Source organism: Juglans microcarpa x Juglans regia, chromosome 1D (assembly GCF_004785595.1).
Source record: "Juglans microcarpa x Juglans regia isolate MS1-56 chromosome 1D, Jm3101_v1.0, whole genome shotgun sequence".
Classification (NCBI taxonomy): Eukaryota; Viridiplantae; Streptophyta; class Magnoliopsida; order Fagales; family Juglandaceae; genus Juglans; species Juglans microcarpa x Juglans regia.
Genome location: NC_054594.1, coordinates 13,991,075 through 14,015,792, shown reverse-complemented (window position 1 = coordinate 14,015,792; position 24,718 = coordinate 13,991,075). Strand labels below are relative to the sequence as shown.

Below are 24,718 nucleotides of genomic sequence, written 5' to 3'. Positions count from 1 at the left end.
GTAAATATATAATGGATCTCTAGTTATGAAATTGATAATTCAAACTCCATAGGCTTGCTTTTCAAATCACTCTCCACTAATGTAGAACAAAAATATTACCAATGATCAATAGGTCTTTATTAGGCTTGTAATGTAAGGCGAATATGAGGGCTACAAAGAAAATATAGGATTCAAAGCAAAAGAACTTAATTTTGAATACAAACAAAACAAATAGAGCATACTCACTTCTAACACATACACTTCTTCTCAATCCTTTGAATCTCTCAAACCACTTCTCTTTATCGTACTTTCAAAGATCCTTTTTTTTATTTTTATTTTTTTTTTTGTATAAGAATTCAAAGATCATTTGAAAAAAAAAAAGTCTTCTATTCTTTTTTTTTTTTTTTCGAATAACTTCCCAACACCTTGTTGACTTTTCACACCCCCAAAATTTTAACTTTAATAACATGGGTTGTGGTAAACTTTCTACCTCTCACACCTTCCCTGCTCTTCTGACTTTATGTAAACTTAGTTCTCTTGAAAGGTAAGGAAATCAATGTTTAAGCTCAAATAGGGTAGGGAATATGATATTTTAAAAGAAGAAAAAAAATAAGGCCAAAGTACAATTCAACAAAACTCAAAGAGGTGGCTAGGGATAAAAATAATAAATAGGTAAGCTTGAAAGGTTCAATCGATTTAAATAATGCCTAAATCATTTTCTAAGTAATATTTTGTCTAGGATTTCACCTAAAGTGCCATCAAACAAGTTCTAGAGTTTGTTGAGACCATAGAATTTACAATATTCACATAAAATCTCTCTAGGTATGCAAAATAATTAATGATCATGATAAGCATTCATTGAATATAGAAAATATCAAATTAAGTAAAATCAAGTCAAGGATTAACAAATAGACTCAAGCAATAAGAATTTTCCTTAAAAATTATAATCAATTTAAGCTATATTCTTATCATAGGCTTTTTATTCATCAACCAAATGCAAAGAAAAATAAATTTTAAAATATAAACTCTTCCCCCAAACTTAAATAACACATTGTCTTCAATGAGAAAGAAGAACAAAAACAAAAAGGAATGAGAAAATGTAAAAAGTGCTCCCCTGATTTCCAATTGAATATTGTCCTTGAAAGTGTAACCATGTAATACATTGGAGAGCCGCAAACTTATGTAAACCTACCAAGATGAAAATAACAAGAAAAAGATTAAACAACAATTAAGGAGAAAAACAAAAAAACTTTGGTCGCCTCCCAAAAAAGCGCTTTGTTTAAAGTCTATAGCTAGACATTCTCCAAACCATTATTTAGAATTGGCAAGATTGATGGAAAATTTTTGCATGCTAAATTCTCCATCCATATAAGGTTTTAACCTTTGTCCATTAACCATCTCATGATGAACTTCAACCTTTCCATATGGAAAAACACGAGTCACAACAAATGGTCTCGACCACCTAGATTGAAACTTTTTCGAAAAAAGTCGAAGTCTTGAATTGAATAGTAAAACTTTCTACCCCACTTCGAACTCTCTTCTCAAAATATGTTTTTCATGCCATCTTTTAGTTTTATCCTTGTAAATCTGAGCATTCTCATAAGTGTCATTGTGAAACTCATCCATCTCATTAATTTGCAACATTCTCTTCTCACCCGCAACCTTTAAATCAAAATTAAATGTCTTCATCGCCCAATAAGCTCTATGTTCTAGCTCAACGGGTAAATGGCATGCTTTCCCATAAACTAACTGACAAGATGACATTCCAATCAGTCTTTTAAATGTTGTCCTATAAGTCCATAATGCATCATCTAACCTTCGTGCCCAATCCTTTCGTGAGATACTAATGGTCTTCTTTTTTTTTTTTTTAATAAAACCTCTTCATTTTATTGATAAATCAAGTAATACAATCTAAATTGTAATCTCTACTTAGACATCCAACTATACAATCTGGATAGCCTCTAACCAAACTTTTTTTCCTTCTATAAACAAAGCTTCTTTTGCTAAAGCATGAGCAACCATATTTTTTTTCTCTATGAGCAAACTGAATTGCCCAGTATGAACTATTCTTAAAATAAAACCTGACATCTTCTACTAAGGAACCAAAACAAGTCAGCATCTCTTCTTCATTGCAAACTGCCATGATGATCTCCTTTGCATCCCATTCAAATTTTGCTTTCTGGATATTAAGACTACTGCACAATTCCATTGCTAGCCTCAATGCATAACATTTTGCAATAGATGCCTCTTCTACATTTTCTTTCTGGTCGCACATAGCAACTAAAACCTTCCCTTCCTTATCTCTAATTGCGATACCAATTCCCATTCTCCTTCTTTTCTGATCCAAAGAAGCATCCCAATTTACTTTGACAAATCCTCTTTTAGGTTTTTCCCACCTCAGAATGTTTTCAACTCTGTTCTGCACTTGACTGTTTGATTTGCCAGAATTCAGCATTGCTTGGTAGTCTCTTACAGTAGCCTTTGCAGATAAAATTAAATTCGTAGGACAATCCATTGTCTTAAAAAACAACGCCATTTCTATGTAGCCAAATCTTCATAAGAGTTACTGCCCACTCCTTCAACTGACTCTTGTTTAGAGAAGTCATACATTTCTCCCACAACAGCAAGAAATAAATTTCATATATGCCCCACTTTTGAACACAACGTTTTTCACTTCCCCAAATATCATTTACTGAATGACACTCCCATAATACATACATAAGAGTTTCATCATCAGTTTCACATATAGGACATTTTTTATCCTTCACCACTCCCCTTTTAAACAAGTTCACTTTGGTGGGCAATAAATCATTTCTAGCTTTCTATAAAAATCATTTTTGTTAAAGCAGGTACTTCTAGATCCCATATATTTCTCCACCTTTAATCTCCTTTAACTTCTATTGAACACTCTCCTTTAATCCTCCTCATTCTTTCCATAAGCACAAAGTATGCACTTCTCATTGAGAAAATACCCTTTTTTTATGCCCCCCAAAACAACTTATCTTTTGCTCTGCCTCTACTCAAAGGAATGGTAAGTATTTTCTTAGCCTCTTTAACTTTAAAAATGGATCTAATCACATCTTCCTTCCACTCTCCTTTCTGTTGATCAATTAAAGCTGCAACTTTTGAATCTTCCTGCAACACAGAAACTGGTTATTGAACCATAAAAGAAGAAGGGCTAGGAAGCCACTTATGCCCCCATATCTTGATGTCTCTCCCATCTCCTACCCTCCATCTAATCCCTTCTTTTAACAAATCCTTAGCTGAACAAATGCTTCTCCATATAAGAGATGGTTGTGAAACTAGTTTGACTTCCAAAAAGCTAGTTTTCTATAATATTTCTCCTTGAAAATTGTTGCTACCAAGGGATTGGGAAACTTAAGAAGCCTCCACCCTTGTTTTGCAAGAAGGGTTGTATTAAAGCTCTCCAAGTCCCTAAAGCCCATACCACCCCTACCTTTACGCATTCCCATCTTTTTCCATTTCCTCCACACAATTCCCTTACCTCTCAGTTGTCTTCCCCATTAGAACTTAGCAAATAATCCATTGATCTCATGACACAATCTCTTGGGAAGCTTGAAAACACACATAGTGTATGTAGGTATGGCCTGTAGAACTGTCTTGATCAATATCTCTATACCAACTTGTGAAATGTTCTCACAGGTATCATTTTCTGCCATATTCTTTTTTTGAGGTTCCTAAAGGTATTAGACTTTGATCTTCCTACTATAGCAGGAAGACCAATGCACTTCTCATAGGTTCCACAAACAAAAGAATTCATAGCAACCATAATGGCCTTTTTGTCTGCTGATTTGGTATTACTGTTGAAGAAAACAACAAACTTGTCTTTGTTGAGAAACTAGGCTGAGGCCTTTTCATATATTTTCAGCACCTCTTGTAACCTTCTCCACTCCTTTATTCTTGCTCTACCAAATTAGATATAATTATCTGCAAAGATACTAGTACCCCCTCGAGCCACTTGCACCCCCCTCCAGTGATATGCATTTTCTCATAATGATTTAAAAGAAAGCTTAAACCTTCAACACAGATTAAGAAAAGATTAGGTGACAAGGGATCACCTTGTCTCAACCCTCTTGAAGGCTTAAACTTATACCAAGGAGAACCATTTATTAAAACTAAATATGCTAAAAAATTAACACACTTCATTACAAGGCTCACCCACTTCTCGCAGAATCCCAAATTTGTTAGTAATTTTTTAACCCTCATGGGATGATACTCTTACTCATTCACTTTATTACTTGTTACAATTAGTACACTTGTGATTTCAACCAACATGATCCGAGTTGTTGGAACCTTATCTGGGCATACAAAACACAACGTTAACACATGTATTTGAATTATTTTTTATAATTAACATATCAAAATGACATTCAAACCTTAAAAATCTATTCCAATATGTTGGGATTATTTCCATTAATTAACACAATTGTGCGATAATTATTTTCATCCAAATGCAAAATAAATTTACGTTTGATCAATTTTTATATAGTTCAAACAATTATTGGGGTATCTATAAACAAAGTTGCTGAATTAGGTTCATGTCGCTCCTAGAATTAAATCTAAATTCTGTTAAAGACCTAACAGTAACCATTAATCCCAAGATTTTAGTACTGTTGAATGTTAATTTGGTTAAACCTTTAACCTTCAAGATCATGACAAATTCCGTAGCTAAAAACATGATTTAGGAAAGATTTTCATCACATGATACCAGGAATTTTGGTTGATCCAAAAGCCAATTTAATATCTGTGGTATTCTGAAAGTTTTTGACTATTATTTAACTTTTTCACTTTTAGCTAATCATTCAAAACTTAAAGTTTACATTAGATTAGTCATCACACTCTATATAATAATAAAATATTATTATTTTTTATTTTTATAATTAATTAATTCTATTTTCATAACCTCCTATAATCTTCAATAATCATATTTATTTTCTTTTTCACAATCTAATAAATAAAATTTCATCACACGATATCACGGAAAAAAGTCACGGGAGAGAGAAAGAGCCGAAATATAATAAATAATGAGTTTAGACTTGCTACAGAACTTTTTATCTTTGAAAAGAAAAATAAAATTACTATAGCTCATATTTGAGATGAAAAGTCTTTGACTAATTTAATATGGACCAGTTATTGTTAAAATTACTGCTGGGTTCGTTTGGTTTATGAAAGGCTCCCTGATTTTTGCTACCAGTGTAGATCATTGGGTCATTCTTTACGTGAATGTGCGGAATAAACTTCAGTCAATGCAGAGATTGATCAACTGCCTTATGGAGCTTGGCTTCGCGCAGGCTTTTCGTCGCCTAAACGTGGGTGGCAAGTGGGAGCCGGGGCTCGAAGGAAAGAGGGAAGCCGAAATGTAGAACCACCGCAGTCTATGGCGGTTGAGCCTGCTAAGGGAGTGTCTGTTCTGCTGGTGAACGAAGGTGCAACTGCTGAGTTGGTGGGGAATCTTCCTTTACGGGAAGTTGCATCCATAACCGAACGTGTGACTGTGGGGGAGAAGAACATGGGTCCGGTGTTTGTGGAGAAGCCGTTTTCTTTGGATTCTCCAGTAGTTGCTCATGTGGGTAACGCGAAAATGGATAAAGAAAGAGTGGGATCAGGGGACACATTGAATTCGAAGAGAGTGGGAGGAAGCGTAACTCCCGCTATAAACGAAGACCATCTGGTGGATGTTCCCATTGTTAAGAGTTCAGAAATGGGCTTGGGCCTTAGCCTTGGATCCACTGAAGTTGGTGTTCGGCACCCAGGCCCGCCTACGCAGGAACGCTGGCGGAAGCCCACAAAAGAGGCTGCAGAATTAACTAAAGGGCCAAACGGCTGCACGCCTAATTCTAATTCTAGGGCACGGGTGGATACTATTCAATTTCACACAAAGGCAATCTCCTTCGACGAAGCTGTTGGAGAACTTGCAGCAGCTGGTGGAATTTCCAATCGGCCATTGAGTTTCTCTCCGAAGAAAGCAGTAGTTGGTGCCCGTAAATGGAAGTTGCCCTCTATCAAAGTGGATGCAGGACGCCCGCACAAAAAGGTACATGTATCCGATTCTCCCCTTGCGATATCGGCGGCGGCTGTTGCACAGCCCCGCCGGACACCATGAAAATCCTGAGCTGGAATCCTCGTGGGCTTGGGAACCCACGAGGTATTCGTACTCTTCGTGATATGCTTATGAAGGAAGATCCCGATGTAATTTCTTACAAGAAACCCGCTTAACCTCTCGGCAGTGGGACTATTGTAAGTTTAAGCTTGGTTTTTCCAATTGCTTTGTAGTTGATTGTTTGGGTCGTAGTGGTGGGTTAGCTTTGCTTTGGAAAGAAGATTTATGTTTGTCTGTTATTAATTTCTCTATGCATCATATTCATTTTGAAGCTCAAAATTCTATTGTGGATGGGAGTCCTTATTTTTGTACGGGTGTGTATGGGCATCCGGATTCGAGTAGAAGGGAGGCAGTGTGGGCTCTGATAAAATCTTTGGGCCACCGGATTGTGAGTCCTTGGTTGGTGTTTGGTGATTTTAATGAGATCCTTAATCATGAAGAGAAATGTGGGGGGAGATTGAGAAATGAGAGTTTGATGCGTGGTTTCAGATCAGTCTTAGAGGAGGGGCATCTCAGAGATTTGGGTTTTGTTGGTGTTCCGTTTACTTGGTGTAATAGACGTGAGGGTGAAGGTGTTATTAGTGAAAGGTTGGATCGTTTTCTAGCCAATTCGGGATGGTGCTCTGTTTTTCCGAATTTAACAGTCCAACATGGAGGAGCAGCTTATTCGGATCATGTCCCCATTTGGTTAGATACTCGGGGAGGCTTAAATAGAAGGGGTGGAGTTAAACCTTTTCGGTTTGAGGCTATGTGGGTGGGTGAAAAGGATTGTGCTGCTGTCATTGAAAGGGAGTGGAGGGGCGAAGAGGGAGCTGTTCCTAAGTCTATACATCAAGTAATGGGTTGTATTTCAAAGTGTGCTACTGAATTGAAAAGATGGAATCAAAGATCTTTTGGTCATGTTCAAAGAGAGCTTGCTAGTGCAAAATTGAGATTACAGAATATTGAAGAAGCGGATCCAACTTGTCAGTCGATGTCACTCCATAAAGCTGCACGTGATGATGTTCAAAAGTGGTTGGAGAGGGACGAGCTTATGTGGAAACAACGCTCCCGAGTCTTGTGGCTTAAGGAAGGGGATAGTAATTCTCGATATTTTCATTCTAAAGCCACAACAAGAAGAATGAAGAATAAAATTTTACAGCTACAAGATGGTAGGCGTGTTTGGAAGAGTGGTGAGCAGATGACTGAACTGATCGTGGAGTACTTTCAGAGGCTATTCATAGCTGCAGATCAGATTGAAGTAGATGCTGTTTTATCAGGGGTGGAGTGCAAAGTTACTGGTTTAATGAATGATGACTTAACTAAACCTTATGAGGCAGCTAAAGTGGAGGCTGCTATTAAGCAAATGCACCATTCCAAGGCTCCGGGCCCCGATGGAATGTCCCCTATTTTTTTCCAAAAATATTGGAGGGTGATGGGTAAATCAGTAATTGAAGCTGTGCTGAATGCTTTAAATTCTGGAAGTTTTCCAAGAGAGGTAAATCACACTTTTATTACTTTGATTCCTAAGAAGCCCGACTCTATTAAAGTTGCTGATTTCCGTCCTATTAGCCTTTGCAATGTTCTTTATAAGATCATGTCTAAAGTTATTGCGAATAGACTAAAACAAATTCTGCCTTTGGTTATTTCGGAATCCCAATGTGCTTTTGTCCCCAGTAGGCAGATTACGGACAATGTTTTAGTGGCTTATGAACTATTGCATTATCTTCGGAACAAGAGAATTGGAAAAAAGGGTTTTATGTCCATAAAACTTGATATGAGCAAGGCGTATGATAGGGTGGAGTGGTGTTATTTAGAAAGACTCATGGGGGCTCTTGGTTTTGCACAAAAAGTGATAGATCTTATAATGAAATGTGTCTCCACTGTTTCTTTTTCAGTTCATGTGAATGGGAGTCCAACAGGGAATATTATTCCGAGTCGAGGGCTTAGACAGGGCGATCCATTGTCTCCCTATCTTTTTCTTCTATGTACTGAAGGTTTGATTAGTTTGCTAAAGAGACATGATGGTCCAGGTATGGTTGAGGGGGTTAGAATTTGTAGAGGGGGACCAAGAGTCAATCATTTGTTATTTGCAGATGACAGTATTATCTTTTGTAGAGCTGATATTGGTACTAATGAAAAGATCCAGCTTCTCTTGAATGACTATGAGAAGGCCTCAGGTCAATGTATCAATAAAGAGAAGACTTCTATAGTTTTTAGCAAAAATGTGGATGAGGGCTTGAAAACAGAAATTATGCAGCTTTGGGGTGGAAGTTCTACACAGCAGTATGAAAAATATTTGGGGCTACCACCCATGGTTGGACGATCAAAACAACGGGCTTTTTCTGGTATTAAACATCGGTTGTGGCAAAAACTTCAAGTGTGGAAAAGGAATCTGATTTCCCAAGGAGGTAGAGAAGTTTTGGTCAAAGCAGTAGCTATGTCACTACCAACTTATGCTATGAGTTGCTTTTTATTTCGCAAGTCTTTGTGTCATGAGTTAGAGATGATGATGGCTCGGTTTTGGTGGGGTAACCAAACTCAAGGCAAGAAAATTCATTGGGCTAGTTGGGAGAAACTTTGTGCTCCTAAATTTCGGGGTGGTTTGGGTTTCAAGAAAATTAGTGATTTCAACTTGGCTCTACTTGCTAAACAAGGTTGGCGGCTTCTTACACAACAGAATTCTCTCCTCTATCGAGTGTTTAAAGCAAGGTACTTTCCAAATTGTAGTTTGTTTGAGGCCAAGATTGATATTAATGCTTCTTATGTTTGGAAGGGTATTTTTAGTGCTTTGCCTTTGTTACAATCTGGTTGTATGTGGAGAGTGGGAAATGGTCGAAGTATTAGAGTTGCTCTCGACTCTTGGATCCCGGGTTGTGGCCGTGATGAGGTCCAGGGAGCTATGGAGCAACTGAATAATGATACTTTGCTGGTTCATGAATTAATTGAGGAAAGAATAGGTTGGTGGAAGATTGATGTGGTTAGAGCTCTCTTTGCTCCAAGGTTGGCAAATCTGATTCTGAAAATTAATATATGTTTATCTGAAGAAGACTCTTGGTTTTGGACCCCAGAACGAAGTGGTTCTTACTCCGTTAAGAGTGGTTATAAGGTCTTACAATGGGAAGCCTCTCAGGTTCTAGGTGAGGGGTCCAGAGGTGAACAAATTTTGAAGTGCTGGAAGTCCTTATGGCAATTGAAGATTCCCCATAAAATGAAGAATTTTGCATGGAGGGCATGCCACGATTACTTGCCTGCTTTCCAGAATTTGAGACAAAGGAAGATAAAAGATGAGGATAGATGTGCTTTTTGCAATCTGTGTTCTGAAGATACAGCCCATGCATTATTTTTCTGTCCTACAATTCATGATGTGTATATGCAGTATTTACCTTCCTTGCAAACTTTATACTCCCCTTTATCCTTTTGGGATGTGGTGCTGCATATTAGAGATAAGGGTGGTCTTGAAATGCTTACTACATTTTTTGTTATTTGCTGGGCTTTATGGTACCGAATGAACCAGTTTTTGTATGAAAAGGTGGTGCATCCTTGTACAGCTGTGATGAATAACGCCCTTTCTATGCAATCAGCTTACAAACAGGTGCAAGTTTTTGATGGGGTTAGTAAGCAAGTAGCTAAGGTGCTTAGTTGGTCTCCACCCCCACCGGGCTTCCTGAAATTAAACGTGGATGGTGCTATATTTCCTGATCAACATAGGGCAGGTATTGGGATTATACTTCGGGATGAAAAAGGAGACGTGGTTGCTGCTTGTAGTAAGTTAGAAGGTGATGTTGTTTCTCCCGAATTTATTGAGGCAAGTGCTTTGCTGAGGGGTTTACAGTTTTGTGCTCAATGGGGTGTTCCAAAATTGGTGGTGGAAACTGATTGTTTGCTTCTTGTAAATGTTTTGCAATCCCAAACTGCTTTCCTCACAGATTTTGCATTTCTTATAAATGATATCCGTCGTATGATGAGGGGTTTTCATGAAGTTCAGATTTTACATGTCAACCGGATGGGTAATGTAGCAGCTCACCAATTAGCAAGAAATGCATGGAATGTTGAGGATATTATAATGTGGTGGGGCTCTTGTCCTTCTTTTGTATCACAATCTGTATGGCTTGATAGAAACAATGTCTTGTAAGGACTTTATTATTTGAAATAAATGAATGAATCATTGGTTATAAAAAATAATAAAAAAAAAAGATAAAAAGATATTTGACGAATCTAATATGAATACTCTAAATTCTAGAAATTTACCAACTCAAATAAGCGACACACTGTATGTCAACATTTAAGTTTGACACGATGAAAATGGGCGAAACTCGTTCTTGAGTGTGACGACGGTCTAATGACGTGATACATGTAGAGTTAAATGTGCGCAAGCCATGATGCTAGCTAAAGCTTTTCAGGGCCGGCTTTAATTCGTCGTATTCATCATTAGTCAATTAATTCAGTTATACGTTAAATTTCTCACCTGCACCGACAGATTTTATAGCATACCCTGCCTTTCAGAGGTACAAGATTTTGTACTTCCAATATTAAATTATAAAATTTGACCTTTTGAATAGAATGAATGCTATTTTTTTCCTGGGCAGAAGCGTACGTATGTTGAAACATTTGATGAGATATAAAATTTTTATCTTATTTTTTTTATTATTATAATTTTTTAAATTTTTATATAAATATAATAAATTAATTAATTTTTTTAAATTTCAATTCAACTTTTTTAAATTTTAAAATAATAATAATATTTTAATTAATATTTTAAACTTTTATCTAAAATTAAAAATTCTAATCTTACTCTTCAAATCTACCACGTTATTATTATTTTTTCTTTTTTATGACCTTTTGAGTTGAAATTAGTTGTAAGAAAGTTCAAGTGCGAAATTTAAGCAAACACGCCGGTCAAAATGTAAGAAAGTTTGGTTGCTGAATTTCAGCTATTTTTTATATTTTTGTACTTTTCAAAGATGGCACAACGTTGTTATACCCACTTCATCCTTGCAAATATCGTCAGTTTAGACATTTTGGGTAAGTTATAATTATAATTTAGTGGTAATATATTTCATATGGTAACTAATTTGAATACATTGATGACACGAATTATATATAAGCATTAATATTGAAAGAGTTTTTCTATAGATTAGTCACAATTCATCTTTACATTCTATATTTTATAATTTTTTTTATAGAATATGAGATATGAAATAGTAAATATTAATTGATGAAAAAAATTATTTAAGTGACAAGCATTTGGTTGGGTTGGGTTAAAAAAAGTTAGTAAGTTAGTGAAGGAAAGGTACCATAATGTCGTGAGGCTGCGCGCGCGCGCGAGAGTCAAATTAAGAGAGTCAGACACGTTGTCCATATGAACGTGGATTGTGCAAAATTATCGCCTATGACGTCAATCCAGCAATTAAGAGATTGAACAACATGAGGGTACAGTGTCCAGCTAAAAGCTAGACATTGAGTTGGATAATATGGGTCAGATTTTTTTTTTTTAATAATTCTCTGACTAAAATATTTGTATAATTTGAAAATAAATATATATAATATGCGATCGCTATAGTCACTATAAGAAAAATAAGTTTTTGTAGCTATTTAATTATGGCGAAATGATTATTTACAGTTAAAATAAATTTATTTTAACTGTAAATAATCATTTCGCTAGAATTAACTGATCATAAATAAATAATTTTCTTATAGTGAGTATTAAACATTACCAGTAAAGAGTGTGGATCTCAACATTTAAGACTGTCAAGTTCATTTAATTTGAGCAATGTCATTTTTTAAGGTGATGCACAAAGTGTTGTGAAGGCATTCAATAGTAAAGAAGAGAATTGGCTTTAGTTTGGGCAAGTAGTGGATGATATCAAAGAATTGTTTACGAGAAGACAAGATTGGAAGGTAGTATGGGTACCTAGAGCAGGAAATGGTATTGCACACAAATTAACTAAGTTTAGTTTTAATTATAGTGATGAGATTGTAATGATCGAGGAGAGTTCTGGGTTTGTCTCAGGTAATGTCTTGTTTGATAAACTCTATAATTGATCTGTTTTATTAATGAGAAGTTTCTTTTCAAAAAAAAAAAAAAGAAAGACGGTCAAGTTCATATATAATGAATAATCCTCCTCAAACTACAAAGTACGTATTTTGAATAAAAAGTTATAGTAAATTGATCCAAATAACACTACATTGAAGATCCAACGTCCAAAGAAAAAAAAAAAAAAAAAAAAAAAAGTGGAAGAAGATTTCATCACGTTCGAGATTTGAGAGTTTGAGAGAAATAAATGCACGTAGACCTTATATTAGTATTTAATTAGAATTTCACTACTCATTATCTCCACACATTATATTTATTTTTATTTTTAAAACTTTTTTTTTGTATGCTTCTTAAACTAAATAAATTATTCTACTGATCATCTATACATTACAAATTTGATGAAAAAAATAAAAAAATAAAAAAATTATATGTAGTGTGAGGATGATGAGTAAAATTTTTCATTTAATTATCTTTGCGCGAAATTTTTTCGATAATATTAAATATTTATATAAAACTCAATTTGCTTGCGATTAATCTCTCTTCTACTCGGATAATTTAAAACAAGATATTGAAAATACAAATTAAGAAGTGAATGGTCTCTTAATAAAAAAATTGCATCATTAATTGATATTTATAAAAATATATTAGGGAATTCATCAATTATTATTCGCTTTTATATTTCATACTTGTAAATTTTTTATAAAATGTGGAAAATTTCACATGGCCTGAGGACTATGAGATAGTAAATAGTGGCAAGAATTTTTCAATATCATTAATCACTGCATTCTCATCTTTCAACAAGCCGAATTAATACTACCTCGAAAAAGGAAAATAGTGGGACCCACGAAATAAAGAGGTTGCTGTTTAATTGAATTATTTATTGACATTTATTCTTATTTATAAGCTCAGGAATTGGCTCAACCCTGTTATCGGAGCGCCATTACAAAGCTTGTCGGAAATATTCAGAAATCAGGCTGCAGGAAGTTTGAGCTAGCTGTTGGAATGGCTACGACGACAAAACCACTGTTGTCTGACCTCGTCGCCGGCATGTGCCGTGTTCCCCCGAACTACATCCGACCCACATCTGACCGTCCAAATCTTCACGAGGCTGAATCATTGGATGGTGCCATTCCTCTCATCGATCTTCAAGGCCTTGATGGTCCTAACCGTTTTAATATAATCAAAGAGATAGGCCTTGCCTGCAAAAGCTATGGTTTCTTTCAGGTGCCTTTACATATATATTTGTTTTCATTCTGAGCAGATACATGACACACACATATGCATGCATTCATTCTCAGCTCTGAATTAATCAGTAATTTTTCATGTACAGCACATTTTGCACTGTTTATATATAATTTTCCTGTTACATTCTTAATTTTGAAGGTTAAAAACCATGGAGTTTCTGAAGCAGTGATCGATAATATGTTACGCGTATCGAGGGAGTTTTTTCATCTGCCAGAAAGTGAGAGGTTAAAAAATTATTGTGATGATCCAATGAAGACGACGAGGCTATCCACTAGTTTCAACGTCAACACCGAAAACGTATCCAGCTGGAGGGATTACTTAAGACTCCATTGCCACCCTCTAGAGGATTACATCCAGGAATGGCCTCTCAACCCTCCATCTTTTAGGTACTACTACAGAAAACTGACGATAAATGTGATTTTATTTTATTTTTTTACTAATTATAAGTAATTGGGTCTCAGGTAATTTTGCTACTTTAATTTGCAGAGAAGTTGTCGCTGAGTATTGTAAAAATGCAAGGAGTATAGCACTGAGACTGCTTGAAGCAATATCAGAGAGCTTAGGGCTGGAAAAGGAATACATAGATAGGGCTCTGGGGAAGCATGGGCAGCACATGGCCATCAACTACTATCCGCCATGTCCCCAACCAGACTTGACCTTTGGATTGCCGGGACACACCGATCCGAACGTCATAACCATACTCCTTCAAGATGAGGTTCCGGGATTGCAGGTTCTTAAAGATGGCAAGTGGGCTTCTGTCAATCCCATTCCATATACCTTTATTGTCAATATCGGCGATCAGATACAAGTAAGAAATTTATACGCTAAATTAATGTTTGTTTGGAAAAAAAAAAAAAAAAAACTGAATTAGAATTAAGTAATATCATTCTATTGTTGATTATAAAATGAATTATAGATAGTTGTAAATGTGAATGCATAATCACTAATTCTAATGAGTAAGTAAGTTTTTCTTTAGGACTTTGAATTTGGATTTCGAATCTAGAAATCAATTATGATCTTATTAGGCATGCAAATCCAAATCCAGATATTAATTAATATATAATCCAAACAGGAGATCATTTGAGTTTTAAAACCCAAATCGAAATATTCTTCCTCCCCAGATCTAACGTCCCTCTAAACTTAGAGCACACATAAGCATTGCATGAAGAGAAGTAAAAAAATTAGTGCTATTTGAAAGCTTTACGGCACATATCATCTGCATGGCATAATTTGATTTATCCCCCATATTTTTGTCCTGTGCTACTTTGTCGTGTGTTTATCATTTCTACATCAAATTTCTTCCATGTTTGTCAAAAGATGAATTTTATGCATCAGTCACTCTATATCATAAGGTGTGGGTGTATTTTTCATGAAGTGTAGAATGTGAGATAATAAATAATGGTTGATGAGAAGAAATCTTGTTGTCAAAATAAGCCCCCTAGCTAGCTAATGAAGTTAATTATAATTTAAAGGATGTGTGGCGCCATTTTCAGCCATCAAGATTTGACCGTTGTTTAATCGAATGGAAGTCAATTACGAATGTAGTGCTGGCTGTATTCATAATTAATTTGGACTCCGCTTGGTTAGTCGTTATATATACTTGAATCCATTGAATTAGAGACTAACGATTGTCATGAACCTATTCTATATGAAAGACTGATTAAACATGAGATAAACTTATAAATATATATATATATATATCTCCTCATGTTAAGAGGTAAGTCGTACATGATGATCCGATCATTAATTAAGGGTTCAGTTCTGACAATATTTGATCTAAACTAAGTACTTAAGTTTGACAAGTCTTTCAAAATCTATTTATATATATTTTCTCCGTGGTCTACCTGTTTATTAATCATTTAATTTGTTGGCATTTTTTCTAAAAATAAAAACATTAACAATATTTGAAAATTCTCACCGAATTCCAAAAGAGGTGGCCGGACTGCCACCAGTTGATTTTTTTTACTCGTGACAACAGTACTCTTAAAAGGAAGGGGGGGGGGGGGGGGGGGGGGGGGAACCCAGAATTGGACAATCATATGTAGCACTAGTCTGTATAACGTACATACGTTTGCATGCTGCAGGTAATTAGCAACGATCGGTACAAGAGTGTGCTGCATCGGGCAGTAGTGAATTGTGAGCAGGAGAGGATCTCTATCCCAACCTTCTATTGCCCATCGCCTGATGCCATGATAGGACCAGCTCCACTGCTCATCCACGTTGACCCTCCTCCCAACTACAGAAATTTTACCTATTCTGAATACTACCAGAAGTTTTGGGATGGTGGTCTCACTACTGAAACCTGCTTGGATGCTTTCAAGACCTCTCATACTCCTTAACCTATATATATATATAAATATATATATATATATATATATATATATGTATATATGCATGCATGGAATAGTCATGTACTTTTTATGTGATATATGCTTAATGGGAATTTTAAATTCTAAAATAATAATAATAATAATAATAAAGAGAAAGTGCGCCTAATTTATATTTAGGTTATTATAAAGAGGTGCATAGTTTAGTTTTCCTGAAAATTAATAAATGTTTAGTGCAATATTTCTTCTAGATGTATATGTACTGATATTAATTCTAATAAAACTTCTGAAAGGAATCACTGCATGTTGAAGAGTAGTGTTATATGTACTTACAGTTTTATTTATATTTTTATTTACAAGACTCGTTTTATTAGTTTTCTTTTGAAATTTAAATTTTAAATTTTATGATTTTTAACATATCAATAACTAACACGTGGAGAAATAAATTTTTTATAAATTTTTCTTAAATACATTTAACATTTTTCGCACGCTGAATGTCATGTCGTGTTAATCTTGGTCCAATTTCAAGTTTTCTTGAGTTCAAATTTATGTCAGCATTAATTATCTTATTGGAGAATTATATATTGATCTTGACATCAAAAAGTAGTACGCTAATCTCGCCATTCGAAACACTTGCGGCCTTTTAGTAAATGAAGCTTAATTACTTTATATCGACGATTAATAATTATTAGTCAAGTACACATTAAGCAGCTATTAACTATTTTGATTCATATGAAGTAGAAATCATCAGTAGCATCACATTTATAAATCCCATTCTTTCCTATATCCCTTGTTTTACTTTTGTATATCTGCCCCTAACAAATGTAATTTTGGAGCCGTACTCATCGAGTTTCGTTTTGCTACTAGAGACAGATCACTAATAGCACTTAACGATTCATTAATCCAGCATGTATTCCCGTAGCTAAATGGGAAAAACTATAGCATGTGGAGTAGCTAGCCACAAGAGCTAGTTAGGGTACTCTTTGGTTGTTAAGAAAGTTTCCCCAGAGACCCCCCCAAAAAAAAAAAAAAAAAAAAAAAAAAAAAAAAAAAAAAAAAGGGAAATGCTAGGCCCATTTATTTTGCCAGATTGCTTTTTTTTTTTACTTAGTGATTAATAAAATATTATTTAATAATATTGTGAATTCTTTGTTTTTTTAAATATTGAAAAGTGTTAAAAAAATAATGTGAAAAAAAAACAAAAAGTCTTAAAAAAATTTTTTCACATCATTTTTTAACATTTTAAAATAGTTTTTAAAAAATAAAAAAATTCATAATATTATTAAAAAATATTTCCTTAATCACTAAAAAAAAAAAGAGAGAAAAAAAAGAAAAAAAAAACAAAAGCAATCGGGCAAAACTAAACGGGACCCCAAAACGGGCTCCCTATCATTTAAAAAAAAAAAAAAAAAAATGGAGTTGCAGAACTCCCAGAGAATTCGACAATAAAAGCCTGGATGAACAAGTAGTATTCCCCTCTCGAAAGTGGGCCGAGTACCTGTACCTTAAAAGGGGCCGTACACCCAGGATCACAAGCCCACTAAATAAAGAACCAAGGCCATGACCACAGACGTATCCATACAAGATTCTGGCTGGATCATGATCACGCATACCGAATTAATGATGTAAATGAAAGGATCACCACGAACCATTCTCAGCAAGATAAGACCCGCCTGGCAGATGAACTCTGTCCGACACGGAAGCAAGTTCAAAGTAATAACAACCCACAATCCGATCTAGACAGGGAGGGAAGCTAAACTGTTAAGCAAGCCATATAAATTGAACGTTCACTCTATATATATGGAGGAGAAGCACATACCTGAAGTAACTTCTACATTACCTTTGCTAAGAGTTGAGATATCGCACAAACTTATCTTGACTTGGGTATCGGAAGTAGCCCATACCACCTCGAGCCTTTCCTTGGTTTTCTTGGTGCAGGTCATTGAACATCGTTGGCAGGAGTACGAAACACATCCTGAACAAAGCCGATCTCGAAAAGTATTAAAAGAAGCATTAGCAATATAAGAGAGGAGGACATCTTGGAGAGTTACAACTAAACAAACATATCTGTTATATATGAGGATATTTTAAAGCCAAAAGTGAAGATGATTGAAGGTTTCAAAAGATGACACGACTAAGTGACAACAGGCTAAAGAAAGACTACAACAAAACTAGAAAAATGATAAATACACAATACTTTACATAACAATATTTTAAAATGAGGAATATTTTTATAAAATACTTTATAAAACTAACATTATTTTATAAAAATACTTTTATTTTATAATATATGTTATGAAACATGTTGTAAAATATGATGTATGAAGATCACTGCTCACAAAACTAATAGCAGAGTACACAACATAGAAAGGACACGTAGAAAAGTGCAGTTGATTCGAAATTGGTGATATTGGGAGAAAGAAAATTCCCACCGGCACACGTGTGGTGAGAATTTACAAGGTTGTTAGGTACACAGTCCAAGTCAGAAATATTACACAAAGATGATAGATTTTTCCGTGTCGTTTAAAAAATACAAAAAAAAAAAAAAAATAGTAAAACAAAAACTGGAAAATAAAATGATAGGTAAAAAATATAAGATCTCTCAAACAAGAAAAACGTTCGTTTTAGTTTAGAAAATATATATATATATATATAATATATATATATATATATTCAAGGTGGCAACAACTCTTCAAAGTTTTTTAAAAGAAATCATATTTTATAAAAAGTTGTAGGTAAATGGATGGGCTGTTATTGTAATCATTGCTCATCAAAATATCCACTTTTATTTTTTAATATTATTAATATAAAGCCACGTTTTTTTTTCTCTCTGAGCCGAATAAGGGCAGGTGCTCCCACAGAGCATTCACATCGGTTTTTTTTAAATGTATTTTATCTTTAAATTTAAATAATTTTATAAAAAGATGACCCACATTAAATTAGTCAAGTCATTTTTAAATGAATTTTGATCTATAGTATTTTTATCTTTCTTTCCAAAGATAAAAAGAACTGTTTCAAGTCTAAACGAATTATTTATTGTTTTCGACTCCTTCTCCCGCGATTTCTTTCTTTCTTCTTCTTCCCTCTTTCTCTCCCACGTCTCTTCTTTCTTCTCTTCTTCCCTCTGTCTCTCGCGTCTCTGCCTTCTTCTTCCCTCTCTCTCCCACGATTTCTTTCTCTCTCTTTTTTTTTTTCTCTCTTCTTTCTGTTCTTCTTCCCTCTCTCGGGTCTCTGCCTTCTTTCCTCTTTCTCTCCCGCAATTTTTTTTTCTCTCTTCTTTCTCTTCTTCTTCCGCTTTCTCTCTCGCGGCTAAAAAAAGCTTGCATCTTGTCTCCAGCATGGCACCGCAGCAGCTTCTCTCCAACAAGACAAGCAACTCAGTAAAATTCGAAACCCTAACCTTGATTTTATTGTTTGCGTTTGATATTGTTGATGTTGTTGGGTTTGATTTTGTTTTCAACAAGAGTTTTTCAATTTCTAGTCCTTATTTGAACACGATAGGGCTCAATTTCATTTCTTTTTTCTAGTTATGCTGCTTGTTTTCAGCAGCTTCTATAAATTGTTGTTAGTGTTGGTTTGAACTCGTGTGTTAGTGTTTTGACAAAAAAGAAAAAAAAAAAATAGGCTAGGCATTTTGTATGTAGTAGCAGAGTAGCAGTTTTTGTTGGAGATGATGGTTTTGATCACCTAGGCATTTTGTACAATCATCAAAAATATAGTCTGGGCATTTTGTATGTAGTAGCAGACTAAGTGTGGAAGAGAAAAAAAATAGCTAAAACAGAAGGAAAGAAAGGTTTTTTCTATATCTTTTTGAGGAGAGGATGGTTTTGATCACTTGAAATCTCAGTTCTGGTTGGAGATTGGGTCTATGTAAAGGTTCCTCTGTGCTCCTATGCGGCTCTAAGGAAATAGCTAGGCAGAATCCAAAAAGAGTCTCATACTTCAGTACTTAACAGTTTTCACACAGGTCAAAGGATACAAATATAGGGACTTTAGGTTGGCTTATTTGAATATAGACAGATTTACCTTTGTTGATGATTGTACATAACTTTTGCAGATTAGAAGGGGGTTATTTGAATACAGGATGATTCGTACTTGGACAGTTACATTAGAACAATTGTAAGTATTATCACCTGGGTTTTAGTGCATGCTTTTTTAAGTGAAGCAATATGATCCTAACTGTACTTTTCCACCTATTGTTAGAAAATACGCAGTGGAGCAAGATGGGAAGACGATAAAACTTCAAATTGTAAGTAAGACTTATTCTCCCCTATGTTTTCTTGGAGGCATCATGCTAGTTCCCGAGCATTTATTTAGCTGATTAATTGGAAATTGCAAAGAAGTCTTGTTAAGATTCTGTTAAATCAATTTTTACTCTTATCGGGTGTCTGCCTTGCCTTGTTATTGAACTATCTGATAGGAAGTGTGACATGAAAGTAATCCAATGGTCTTTGGATTAAATGGCATCTCCTCCCTTTGAAACATGTGAAGGGTGAGGTCACAGGTTAAACCTTGCGAGGGTGTGAGAGTTGTATTTATTTATCGCTACAAACATGTTGTAAATATAAGTATAGTATTTATGGTGGTGATAATTTCTATCGACTTATAAGAAAAAAATTCTATTGTATTGTTTTGGAAGCTATCATTAGAAACATGATATGAAAATAAGTCTAGTAGCTGTGGTGCTAAAGGTTCTACGATATTTTTTTGGTGGAATATGATGATACAGTTCTGCCACATTAAGGATTGATGTCTTCGAGGGGATTGTGGCTCCAATTTCTGGGATACAATAAAATCTTGATTTATTCCATGATTAGCCATTAGATATCTACATAGCAAATTACTATGATGTGGACAAGAACTGAAAAGGATATCGGATTGTAACAGTATCCTAATTTAAATGAACATAACAATCTCTGAGATCTGACTAGGTGTATCAAATGTTAACTCCCTATGTAATTGGGTAGTGCCTTTCTGCTCATTAGTAAATTTATCTTATAAAAAAAATGTCCTAGTTGAATGACTCAATAATATATGCTTTAATTAAATGAGAAGCTTAAAATTTTAAAGGCCTGGAGACTAGATAAAAAAGGCTATTAGATGATCTGGAAAATCAGAATCATCTCCAAGATGTTTGCTTTTCACTGATGACCATCTTGATGACCATCTTCATGCAGATGTATATTTGGATGGTGTCATTGTTTTAGTATTGTTAATAGATTAGAATGGGGTGCATATCCACAACTTTCTGTGTTGTGGCATTCTGTGCAAGTTGCTTTTGTTTCTATATGGGAACCGAGATAATTCCCTTCTTAGTTTTGCAACATCACAAAGGTAAATCTGTCTATATTCAAATAAGCATGATCAATGAGAACTGAGGTCAATGATATGGGAACCGAGATAATTCCCTTCTTAGTTTTGCAGGATCAAGTAAGAACCATTGCAAGTCTCAAGACCATTGATTATCAATGGATATGGGCGTAACAGGTGGTACAAAAGTATTGAAAGATACAAATGTATAGAGTGATGCTGGATTTTGTGGTGAAGCTACCTACCTACGTGGCTGATTTCATCAGGAGGCAAGACCATGGAGATCAGTGGAAGTTTTGTATAGAACTTTAGGATAGTGCATTGGCTTGGTACTTCGAAAAAAAATAGAGAATTTGCTTAGTTGCATTGAAGATCGATGGAATAGTGTTGATAATATTGATATCATGTGATGAAACTTTGTTTATTGGATTGTGAAAATGAAAATAAATATGATTATTGGAGATTATGAAAAAAGAATTAATTAAAAAATAAAAATTAATTATAAAGATAAAAAAAATAAAAAATAATAATATTTTATTATTATAGAGAGTGTGATGACTAATCTAATGTAGACTTTAAGTTTTTAATGATTAGTTAAAAGTGCAAAAGATACATATTAATTAAAATTTGAAGAATAAATAGCCAATCCAATGCCAATACTCTCACAAATGGTACTTTATTTTCAATTAACGACATTCACGTCAGGTAAGGTCACCTACTCACCTTTCATTTTATATGAATCTTCTCCTTATTTTGAAAGTGCTCGTTTGGACCGGAATGTGATGGAAATTTTATCGATGATAGTAAAATAATTTATGAATAATAATGAGATAGTTTAAATTGTATTTTTTTTTTAATTTTGAGAAAAGAGAGAGAAAAAGTTAAATAAAAAATATTATAAAATGAAATTATTGATAGAATATAGTTTTATACAAATATTTTTTGTTTGGAGATTTAAAAAAATTGATTTTTTTTTAAAAGTTTGAAAAAGTTGTAATGATTAGTTTGAAAAATTTTATATTTAATTTATGTCTGTAAAAGAGATGAGATGGGATGAGATTTATTTGAAAAACAAAACTTCTCATCTAATTCCAGTCCTAAAAGACTGACCGTGCACAACATAGAACTCGTTTGGTTACACAGTTCAGATGAGATGTTTTGTTAAAAATTGAATAAAATATTATTATATATCTTGATATAGTATAAGTTATAAGACTTTAATGATGATATTTGTTTCCTGTGAAAATAAAAAAAATTATATAAAAAATAATAATCAAACGGTTGACTAAATTCAAACGTATCCGACAAATTTGTGGTTGGTAAACTGTTCTATCTTGACTAACAACAACAATTATATATAAAAGAATCTAAGCTTGAATTTTCAATGAAGAAGCATCAATGATGTCCATAGAACATAAAAATTCAAAGAAAGAGCTAGCATAAGTCCCATTACCACTCTTTGTCAATCATGTAAATGTCATATGGAAAAGATCATTAAGCACTTATGGAAATAAAAAATTAAAACTAACTTTAAATAAAAAGGTAATTAATTGAGAATCTATTACGCGATATTTGAAATTAAATGCTTAATTAGAAAACTATTTGTTATTTTTACTTGCATGATTGCCAATTGTTTTTTATTTTATAAGAAGAACTTCATTCACTCATCAAATGTAATGCTTACAGATTGGCGTGATCGAGCCAAATATATTGATGTAGAAAAGAAGGAATAGATCCAATCCACACCTCTAAATCATAGACTGACCATGCATGTATTGCCAGGAAGTGAGCAACCTGATTTTCACCTTTAATTACATGTTGAACTTGATACCATTCGAAACGGTTAAGCAGATTTCTAACCTCCTTTAATAGGTTACCTTGGCTTGATAAGGAATCTTCATTAATTGCCAAAGCTTCAACCATAAGTAAACAATCACTCTCAAGCACAACCTTAGAAATCCCAAAGTGCAAACTGAACTGCAGACCTCGTAACATGGCTAGTAAACTCCGGTTCATGAGGCTCATGCTCAGATTTACTCACAGCTATAAGAACATTTCATTTCTCATCCCTAAGCACAACACCTACTCTAGCCTTTCCAAGGTAAAAAAATAATGCAGCATCAACATTTAGCTTGCAAAAACCAGAGGGAGGAGTCATATAAAAAGACAATAAAAATGAGACTCGTTAAAAGTCTTGTGAATATAAATTTAATTTATTATATTGGTATGACAACGCTACGTATGTGTTACCTCTCACATTAAATCACCAAATAAATAAGTGTCATATCATTACCATTTTCATAAGAGGTAATTTAGGAGTAGTTTGGATTCAGAGATGAGTTGAGATGAATTGTGAATGGTAGAATAAAAGTTGATTATTTATTATATTTTGTGTGAAAATTTGAAAAAGTTGTATTGGGATTTGAAAAAGTTGAATTGTTTATTGTATTTTGTGTGAAAATTTGATAAAGTTGTATTGATGAGACGAGATGAGTTGAAGTGGATTTTGAATGCAAACGAGGCCTAGTTAACACGTCACTTGTACCATTAATTGGTCGAACTAATAAAATAGTTTTTTTCCTAATTTTTTTAAATTTATATGAGGAGTTGGTTATAATATTTCTTCTTTTTGGATCTAAAATAAATATGACTATTTACCAAATACCGAAAACATAAATATTAAGTCGATCGGAAATTTTTATGGAATATTTAATGTTGCGTAATAAGTTTATATAAACAATAATAAATATTGTATTACCCAATTCATATATTTATCTGTCAACAAGTTTAAATTTGGATTTTGGTGCAAACTCTAGAAAATCTCAATCCTTTGGCACTACGAATCCTTGCTAGGTCCTTATTGAGGAATAGGGCACCACAACTTCGTATCAGAGTGCACTTATGTAGGACTCTGAGTAAACCTATATGTTATGAAGGATTGTACCAAAAATGTAGGAGCTGATTTTAGTATTATAAACTTGAGATTTTAAGTATCCTAGGTTTGATCTGCATTTAGAAATAAGTGATAGGATAGAAAGTGATAAGTTTAGATTATGTGGCAGGATTTGCGTATGGTAAGACCGAAAGCCCCGCGAGAAAAGTGATCACTGAGTGGTCACGAGGGAGGACCATCAAGTGAGAGGAGAGATGAAGAGCTTGCGAGAGCGCTAAACAGTATTTTAGATGTATTGGAACAACAATGTGAACTATATTCACGTCACTTGCAAGTTTAGTCATTAGGATCTCCGGAGAGAAGCAAAAGGGATGTATGTATGAACGATTCTTGACTTAACGCTATCCAAGATTTTTTGATAATGATGGTCCAATGAAGGTGGAGAGGTGGATAACAAACATCGAAAAGACTTCGAGGTGTGAGGGTGCACCAAGAGTCAGAAGGTATTGTATGCAAGCTATTTGCTACAAGGTCATGTATCACTGTGGTAGAGTGCCAAGAGGCAGTTACTTACCATGGAGCTGGAGCTAGAGCTATGGTAAGGATCTTGCGGGAGAAATTTAAGAGAGAAATTGACGATCAATACTTTCCTACTATAGTGAAGCAGCAAAAGTCAAAGGATTTCGCTAACTCGGTTCATGGTAGTATGACAATAGAACTGTACGCCACTAAGTTCATGGAGCTAGGGAGATCTACCCCTCATCTTATCCCTATGGAGAGTATGAGGACGGATTGCAAACTTGAGTTAGAACCCAAATAGCATGTTT

The 24,718-nt window shown here is 34.4% G+C and overlaps 1 protein-coding gene across 1 annotated transcript; it reads left to right on the top strand.

Moving 5' to 3' along the window:
- Positions 1-13,050: 13,050 nt before the first annotated feature.
- On the top strand, positions 13,051-15,840 carry LOC121250553 (protein DMR6-LIKE OXYGENASE 2-like). The gene is made up of 4 exons (XM_041149692.1): positions 13,051-13,340; positions 13,500-13,747; positions 13,848-14,169; positions 15,446-15,840. Exons 1-4 carry the CDS (start codon positions 13,119-13,121, stop codon positions 15,698-15,700), a joined length of 1,047 nt encoding a protein of 348 aa, XP_041005626.1. The 5' UTR covers positions 13,051-13,118; the 3' UTR covers positions 15,701-15,840.
- The last annotated feature ends 8,878 nt before the right edge of the window (positions 15,841-24,718 follow it).

Coding starts and splice junctions, on each gene's coding strand:
- LOC121250553 (XM_041149692.1), top strand. CDS start 13,119: ATGGCTACGACGACAAAACCACTGTTGTCTGACCTCGTCGCCGGCATG. Junction 13,748..13,847: donor CTCAACCCTCCATCTTTTAG/GTACTACTACAG, acceptor TTTAATTTGCAG/AGAAGTTGTCGCTGAGTATT. Junction 14,170..15,445: donor ATATCGGCGATCAGATACAA/GTAAGAAATTTA, acceptor TGCATGCTGCAG/GTAATTAGCAACGATCGGTA.